Source organism: Poecilia reticulata, linkage group LG9 (genome assembly GCF_000633615.1).
Source record: "Poecilia reticulata strain Guanapo linkage group LG9, Guppy_female_1.0+MT, whole genome shotgun sequence".
Lineage (NCBI taxonomy): Eukaryota > Metazoa > Chordata > Actinopteri > Cyprinodontiformes > Poeciliidae > Poecilia > Poecilia reticulata.
The window spans coordinates 7,358,488-7,366,246 of record NC_024339.1 but is presented as its reverse complement, the minus strand read 5'-3'; the positions used below and the strand labels follow the sequence as shown (position 1 = coordinate 7,366,246).

General features: G+C 39.8%; 2 protein-coding genes across 5 annotated transcripts; both read left to right on the top strand.

The window, feature by feature from the left end:
• The first annotated feature begins 954 nt into the window (after positions 1–954).
• crybb2 (crystallin, beta B2) lies at positions 955–2,677 on the top strand. The gene is made up of 6 exons (XM_008417577.1): positions 955–1,061; positions 1,287–1,374; positions 1,579–1,697; positions 1,797–1,929; positions 2,091–2,233; positions 2,340–2,677. The coding sequence occupies exons 2-6, from the start codon at positions 1,312–1,314 to the stop codon at positions 2,506–2,508; spliced, it is 627 nt and encodes a 208-aa protein (XP_008415799.1). The 5' UTR covers positions 955–1,061; positions 1,287–1,311; the 3' UTR covers positions 2,509–2,677.
• Positions 2,678–3,485: 808 nt separating this feature from the next.
• Positions 3,486–7,189, top strand: ctu1 (cytosolic thiouridylase subunit 1 homolog (S. pombe)). 4 transcript variants are annotated; one of them, XM_017306469.1, is made up of 4 exons: positions 3,499–3,547; positions 3,809–3,882; positions 4,965–5,465; positions 6,066–7,189. In XM_017306469.1, exons 2-4 carry the CDS (start codon positions 3,819–3,821, stop codon positions 6,599–6,601), a joined length of 1,101 nt encoding a protein of 366 aa, XP_017161958.1. In that variant the 5' UTR covers positions 3,499–3,547; positions 3,809–3,818; the 3' UTR covers positions 6,602–7,189. The 4 variants fall into 4 exon arrangements, with proteins under 4 accessions (XP_008415802.1, XP_017161958.1, XP_017161959.1 ...); XM_017306470.1 differs by having other exon boundaries at positions 3,533–3,547; positions 3,806–3,882; XM_008417580.1 differs by lacking the exon at positions 3,809–3,882 and having other exon boundaries at positions 3,486–3,547.
• The last annotated feature ends 570 nt before the right edge of the window (positions 7,190–7,759 follow it).

The following is a 7,759-nucleotide window of genomic DNA, read 5'->3' as shown; positions in this document are numbered from 1 at the left end:
CCAGAAATAAAAATTGTGACTGCTAAAATTCTCAAGATTTATTTTGGTTTTCTTCAGCTTCATCATTGATCTTTGTCATGACTTTGTGGTCACCAGAACCAAACATGCTGTAATCTTTTCCAACCTGAATGCAAATGAATTGTTTAAACAGACTATGCAAAAGCCTGTCAAAAGTCCTCATGCTAGCTGATCATCTTGACTCTTGTACCTCTTGTGATGTCACTGATCACAATAAACACACAGCAGAATTCCCAGTGTTTTCCATGTGGCAGCTTTTAAAACGTCACATTTTGTGAAGTCTTGGAGTGGAAATCTATACTACCATACCTGCCTGTGTTTTTGTTTTTGTCTTAGGTTGTTGGTGAAATAAAAATGCATATTTGAAAAGTCCCTTTAAATCACAGTGGACTAACAGTAGATTATAACAAAAAAATAAGATAAAGCTGTCATGAGAGTTACACCAAACACTCAGGTGACATGTTTTTATTTTTTTGTAGTTAAAATTAAACAATGAAGGAATCTGAGAGAACATTCATCTTGCTCACATATTTTCAGACAAGATTAAAATTGGATATCCATTTTTTTTCTTTTCAGTTTATTTATTTTTTTACCCCTGGATAACAAACCATAAGAGGCGCACAATTTCAGATATCTGTTTCCACTGTGTTCCCCCTGAGCTTGAACCTCCACAGCACAGTAAAACCCGTCTTTTCCTATCTTTCTCCCTCTCATTGTGGCTGTGGGACTCTTGGCACTGTTTGTGCTGAATCATGTGGATATCAAACAATGACTGGCTGGACAAAACTGACAAGTAATGAAATAACTTTGTGGGAGGATGACCCTCTGGGGTTGGGTGGGGTGGGTTGGAGTTACAGTGTGAGGCTGGGGAGGCGGGGGGTATACAGTGACCCCCTCGTTTTAGTCCGGTTGGCCTATGGCAGGCCGATCTGCTGGCTGGCTTGGTCGCGTTAGGTTCTGTTGGCAGAGTTTCCCCCCCTGGGTGTTCAGTATATATTGAGCTCCTCGTGCCGACACAAACACACTGGCACCAACAGGTACTGGTAAGGGGTTTGTTCTTATTCACGCTCATTTTTCTTCCTCATAACTGTTTACAATTGATTGCTTGCATACTGTCTATAGCTATAAGTCCAGTTTTTTTTTTTAAACATATTTTATACAAAATAGACTTAAAAGAATAAATGATAAAGATTTGTTTGTATTTTAAATGTGAAAAACTATCAGTATGGACTCGGTTGCATTATAACACTGATAGTGTTTCCTTTCAGGTTTATCCTTGCCAATCTGTTCACTATGGCCACAGATCACCAGATCCCTGCATCCAAGCAGCAGCAGCCAGGAAGCAGTGCATTTAAGGTGAGAGGAACGCATGTCTTACCAATGTCTTACCAAGTATTTTTGATCTTCTAGTGAAAACATCTTAGTGCACTTGAAATTGTGGCAAAACTAACTAACAAGTAACTTTTCAGCAAGATATAGGAGATTGTTTTAAGTCAATAATTCCTTAATGTTGATGAAAAGTACAAGTTCAACTTTCTTTTTGGCGCATTCGATGCACAGCTCGTCATCTATGAGCAGGAAAACTTCCAGGGCCGCTGCCATGAGCTGACTGGGCCCTGTAACGACCTCCAGGAAGCAGGCGTGGAGAAAGTGGGCTCCATACTGGTGCTGTGTGGACCGTGAGTGTGTTTCAGAGGCCTGCAGAAAAAATACTCAGAATGCAACAGACAAAATGGAGGACTGATGTGTGGCTGTGTGTCTTTCCTCTGTCCTGTCAGATGGGTGGGATACGAGCAGGCCAGCTGTAAGGGGGAGCAGTATGTGTTTGAGAAGGGGGAGTATCCTCGCTGGGATTCCTGGACCAACAGCAGGCGCAGCGACACCATTGTTGCATTCCGCCCAATTAAAGTGGTGAGAAAACACACTTTTAGTTCACATCATCATCACCATCATCATCATCATCATCAGCAGCAGCAGCAGCAGCCAACTGCCTAACGTGATGCTAGACTGTACTGGCTAATTTCTTGCTTTCTCTCTCTCTCTCTCTCTCTCTCTGTTTCTCTCTCTCCCAGGACAGCCAGGAGCACAAGATTGTCCTTTACGAAAACCCAAGCTTTGCAGGAAAGAAGATAGAAATCATAGATGATGATGTTCCCAGCTTCCATGCTCATGGATACCAGGAGAAGGTCTCCTCTGTTCGGGTCCAGAGTGGCACGTAAGTTTGTATTCCAGACAGATGATGATGACGATGATGATAATGATGAGCAAAAAAATCTGAATAGTTTCACCTCTGACATGCTATTTTCCTCCTCATGCCCCAGCTGGGTTGGCTATCAGTATCCAGGTTACAGGGGCTTTCAGTACCTGTTTGAAAAGGGGGAATATAAAGACAGCGGCGAGTTCGGAGCTCAGATTCCCCAGATCCAGTCAGTTCGGCGCATCAGAGACATGCAGTGGCATCAGAGGGGCGCTTTTCACCCTGTCAACTAAGCTCGTGACTCTTCCCTGTTACGATTTCTGACTCTGAAAGCCTTGACCCTCATCTAGCCGCAGCATCTTTGAATTTCAGCTACACCATTCAACATTTATTACCTACTGCAGCTGTTGTAGCAGTGGCATTCTTTGGAGCAAATTAATAAATCCTCATTGCTTAACATTTTCCCCTGGTGATGTGTTTTATTCCCATTCTGTAACATACGAGTTAGTTTCATCTGTAAATTTGAATAGAAACATCTACAGGCACAACGCCTTGCAAGAGTATTCAGGCCTTTTGAGCTTGTTGACATTGTGTCTCTTTTCAACCACAGACTTCAATCTAGTTTGTTGAGATTTTATGTGAAAGACCATTATAAAGGAGAAACATAAATCTGAAAAGTGCCTTCATTTGATGAGACTGTTATATAACAACCTTGTGTCTTCAGTCAGAGGTTTCATTAGATACGCTGTAATAGAGACTGCCACAGGATATCCTTCCTGCCCACAAGCCATTACCATCTACAACTCTTTGAAGATAACATAAATTACAACAACATTTAATTTCCATTTGGGATCGATAAAGTTTTTGTTTTTTTAACTGAAGCTGTGAGTTTACATGCACTGTAAAAAAAAGAGGCATAATAATATTTTCTCACTTTCTCTTACAAGCCATTGTAATCTCATTGTATATAAACCTCTGGCTTTTGCTAAAAAATAAAATAAAATCTAAATAAAAGCACTTAGAAATACTTTTAGTAATCTTAACTGACCTAAGACAGCAATTTTAGACATTTAATGTCAGGCAGTCAGAAAGTTGTCCCTTTGTCAGCAGTTCACGTATGCTTCCGGTTTCAACTCGAGGTATGGTTGTATAAATAACCCCAACTTATTCCCTTTTTGCACGTATTGCATTTACTTCGTTTTATTTTGTATAATATATGACAAACTTCCGGTTTTTGATGTATTGCTTTTATTTTGATAAGAGAGCTTCCGCTGTTTATGTTATAGAACGGCAGCTTAACGACAACAGGAACGGAAAACAAGTTGCAACAAGGTTGTAAAATGTATCTCGTTATTAGCGGCCCCCTTGATAAAGGCACAAGATTTTTTGTTTTGTAAATAAGAACATTTCTTTTATTTATTGGTCGGAATTGTAAATTTGTTTTATTGTTTCCAAACACTAGGGCATAGTTTTGAATTAAAGTTGATAATTTTTTTTTTTAGTTGTGAACGTTATTTTTAGTTGATACGTTACGGTTGTAAGAGCGTGTTTTTGTAGCTTACGTTGTCTTTTTGTGTGTGTCCGTAAGAGAAGTTACCCACTGATGTGCAATGATAACCTCCGACCGATTGGATGTGCTGCAGGGCTTTTCTCCCCCGCTTACCTACGTAAGGAAAAACATGGTGTAGCTGCATTGCAACTTGCGGCTCTTTTCGTTTAAGACAAAGTGTTTCTGATAAGATTAACGTAGGTTTCAAGACGTTTTTCTGGTGTTCTTGGTTTTCACGTCTCTTGTTCAAATCTCGTCTTACAGGAAACGCTGGTATGCAAAAGTTACGTCTGTAAATGTGTTTTACCTTAGCTAGCTAGGTTTGTTAAATGTCTTTCTGGCATTCATATTGGTCGTTTTCTTACGTTTTGGTTTTAGATTTGGCTTTAAAATACACAGAACCATTATTTTTAGCCCTGCTCTGAACACGTTTCTTCCTCCCGTCTTTATTACTGTAAATTGTATCTTGTTTAATGAGCTAACATCAGAACAGCACCGCAGTTTAGACCCGCGAGGTTCTGCCATTCATTACACATCGAAAACTTAAAGCTGCTGGTTGAGTTTGGCCATTTTACATCTTGATACATTTGCCAGTCCAAACGTGAAAAAAATTATGAGATGAGATGCACTGCCTTCTGCCACTGACAATGTGATACAATAAAGAAAACGTTTTTCATGTCAGAATGTAGGCTCTTTACGAACTATTTGAATCCAGTGGGGCATGTTTTTGTCAGATGTTTCTATAATATACCGAAGATCTATATTAACTTGTTACAAGTTTCAGAGAAACAAGTTAATGTGAGATTTTAAGGAGTCTTCTCACTGTGTTTGCCCGCCTGCTGCCCTTCCTGAGCTCTGCACTGGTGGCTCCCCAATCACTTAGTCCAATCCTCCTCTTTCGCGCATTGAAAAAAATTGCTTTACAACAACTTCTTCCTCAAAGTTCTTGTACATTTTAATACATAATTTATTTGTGATCTTAGTGGCAGCTATATTCTTTCTTTAAAAGAAAAGCAAAAATGACAACACATGTTTTTTTATAGGTTGAAAGAAGGATTTTTACCTTTGCTCCCTTTTTAAATCAACTATTCTGCTCTTCCAGTTTAAATAAATGAAAGAGGGAAACCACTTTCTGTGTCCTCGTAAGTTAAGCTTCATCCTTTATCATCTCTTAAACCAAATTTGTCAATCTTTCCGCAGCCAAGATGCCTGTCCTGTGCAGCAGCTGCTCCGAGAAGCGCGCTGTGCTGAAACGTCCAAAAACCGGCCACTCTCTGTGTAAGGCATGCTTCTTCTGGGCTTTTGAGGAGGAGGTGCATCGGACCATTGTGGCAGCAAAGCTCTTCAGACCCGGGGAGACCGTTGGCATTGCCGCCTCGGGTGGAAAGGACTCCACGGTGCTCGCACACGTCATGAAGCTTCTGAACGAGAGGCACGGCTACGGACTCGAACTCATGCTGATATCCGTGGATGAAGGAATCACCGGTTACCGAGACGACTCCTTGGAGACGGTGAAGAGAAACCAGCAGCAGTACGAACTGCCGCTGAAGATCGTCTCGTATGAGGAGCTGTACGGCTGGACGATGGACGCCATAGTGAAGCAGGTGGGACTGAAAAACAACTGCACCTTCTGCGGGGTGTTCAGGAGACAGGCGCTGGACCGAGGAGCCATCATGCTGAAAGTGGACAAGATTTGTACAGGTAATCTGGATCAGTGGGCGAGTTACTATGAGTAGCTCTCAAAGTTCCTACACAATCTTAAATCAGGATGTCTGTACATCCTTAAAAAGTGATATATCTAAAATGAAGGCCTTAAAATGTCTTAAATGTATTTTTAAAAAAGTATATACATTAATCACAAGTCTTAAATTTTTTTTGTGGCAGGGCTATATAATCTCATATGAATTTTTAATTTTTTTTTCCTAGCAGGCCCGTTAGACAAAAGTACATTCTAATATAACCTTGCTTGTTAGCTTTTTTGCATAGGTATTTGCAATTTTATTACCTTGTGGCTAGGTGCATTCTGTGCAATAATATAAAAAAACAAACTTGAAATTTCTGCTTTTGCTATTCTTGATTGTAGTACAGCAGGATAGCCCATCCATTTATAGTAGGTCATTTATTTGTAGGTATTTAATTCAAGGTGGCATTAAAAAGGTCTTTAAAGTATCTTGGTGAAACTTGATACCTTGTAAACAATTATAAATTGCCTGAATTTCTAAAAAGGACAGTAAGCAGTTATTTAAAGCAGTTATTTATCTTGTCTTTAAATGACGCTACGTACTTTCTTCTTCTTCTCAGGTCACAATGCCGATGACGTGGCAGAAACGGTTTTAATGAACATCTTGCGCGGGGACATAGCTCGTCTACGTCGCTGCACCGCCATTTCCACGGCCAGCGAGGGCGACGGGGTCGTGCCTCGCTGCAAACCCCTCAAATACGCCTACGAGAAAGAGATCGTCCTGTACGCCTACTTTAAGAAACTGGACTACTTTTCGACAGAGTGCATATACTCCCCTAACGCCTACCGAGGTTACGCAAGGACCTTCCTCAAGGACCTGGAGAGCATACGGCCCAGCTCAATAATGGACATCATCCACTCCGGTGAGAACCTGTCTGTTCGCGAGGGCGTGAAGATGCCAGTCCAGGGGACCTGCAGCCGCTGCGGCTACATCTCCAGCCAGGCACTCTGCAAGTCGTGCGTACTGCTGGAGGGCCTGAATCGCGGTCTGCCTAAGCTGGGCATAGGGAAGCACCACCGCCTGCACGAGAAGATTCTCTCCCAGCAGCCTCTCACAGAGCAAGAGGAGAGGAAGCTCAAATCAGTAGATTTTTGATGGTATCCATGTATTTATCTAAAGATTTAAGATGATTTTTTAAAAGCATAATTTCAGCATAAACAGCTTTCAACTGGAGTGTTGAATGTACTTTTACCAGAGTTATGAAATTGAAATAATTTTTCCTTGCAGAAATGAGGTTTTATTTGGATTTTTTTAAAGTCATCGGTATATTTTCCCAGAATTCTCAGAAATTAGATTAATTTTCAAGTCTGTGTGAGCTTTACAACTTTTAAAACAGTTTTTTTCATTATAATTTCACTTTATCAAAATGCTTTAGTTTTTTTTTTTTTACGTTCTATATATTTTTGATGACTCATCGTCTTAGAGGGTACTTCAAGTGGATCGGAACTATTCTGCACTATTTGCTGGTTTGTGTTCGAATATTTGGACCCCTGAATATTTTCTACTGACCGTGCATCATTTCATACTCGCTTTGACAACTGGTAGTTTAAATAATCTGTGAAATTTGAGCGTTCTGACTCGTGAGAAATTATGAAAAGCTTAACCATAGCGAAAATGGAAGAATGGGACAAACTGATCCAGAGATGTTTTATGAACTATAATAAATGATTTTCTTGATCCACACGGTTTATTCTGCTTGTGTGGGATTTTAAAAATATTTTTTATGTTCCATGAAAACCAAAAATAAAATATGCATGTAATTTGCAATGCATGTAAACATTACACTTCACGACTGCATACATATTTACATATAAAGTTCCTCAATAAGCTAAAAAAGATGGAAAAACTTCATTTGTTCTGCTCTTATCCATTTTGGAAGCATCCGAAAGAGCCCCCTGGGTTTTAATTTTAATTTTAATCTGGCATATTGATTCACGTGTACTGATGCATGTTGGTGAGGTAAAGTGCACAAAACAGCTGGACGCAGGTAATCATTGAAAATTTTGTATCTGAAACGTATTGAAGCATTTTATAGAATGTTTTAAACTTCTATTTCTGTTAACATCCTACAGAAAACAAATTAGTAGTAAGGTGGCAATGTTTTTAAACTACAACTACACTTTCAATGCAAAAAGAACAAGTTTTTTAATAAAACTCTTAAAGATGGAAATGTGTAATTTTTACAAGTAGTCTACTAGTTATCATGAGTCTGTTGCTGCTTTGTGTATTTTTTGCACGTCATATAGCTGTAAC

Coding starts and splice junctions, on each gene's coding strand:
- crybb2 (XM_008417577.1), top strand. CDS start 1,312: ATGGCCACAGATCACCAGATCCCTGCATCCAAGCAGCAGCAGCCAGGA. Junction 1,375..1,578: donor CAGGAAGCAGTGCATTTAAG/GTGAGAGGAACG, acceptor TTCGATGCACAG/CTCGTCATCTATGAGCAGGA. Junction 2,234..2,339: donor GTTCGGGTCCAGAGTGGCAC/GTAAGTTTGTAT, acceptor CTCATGCCCCAG/CTGGGTTGGCTATCAGTATC.
- ctu1 (XM_017306469.1), top strand. CDS start 3,819: ATGTGCAATGATAACCTCCGACCGATTGGATGTGCTGCAGGGCTTTTC. Junction 3,883..4,964: donor TTTCTCCCCCGCTTACCTAC/GTAAGGAAAAAC, acceptor ATCTTTCCGCAG/CCAAGATGCCTGTCCTGTGC. Junction 5,466..6,065: donor AGTGGACAAGATTTGTACAG/GTAATCTGGATC, acceptor TCTTCTTCTCAG/GTCACAATGCCGATGACGTG.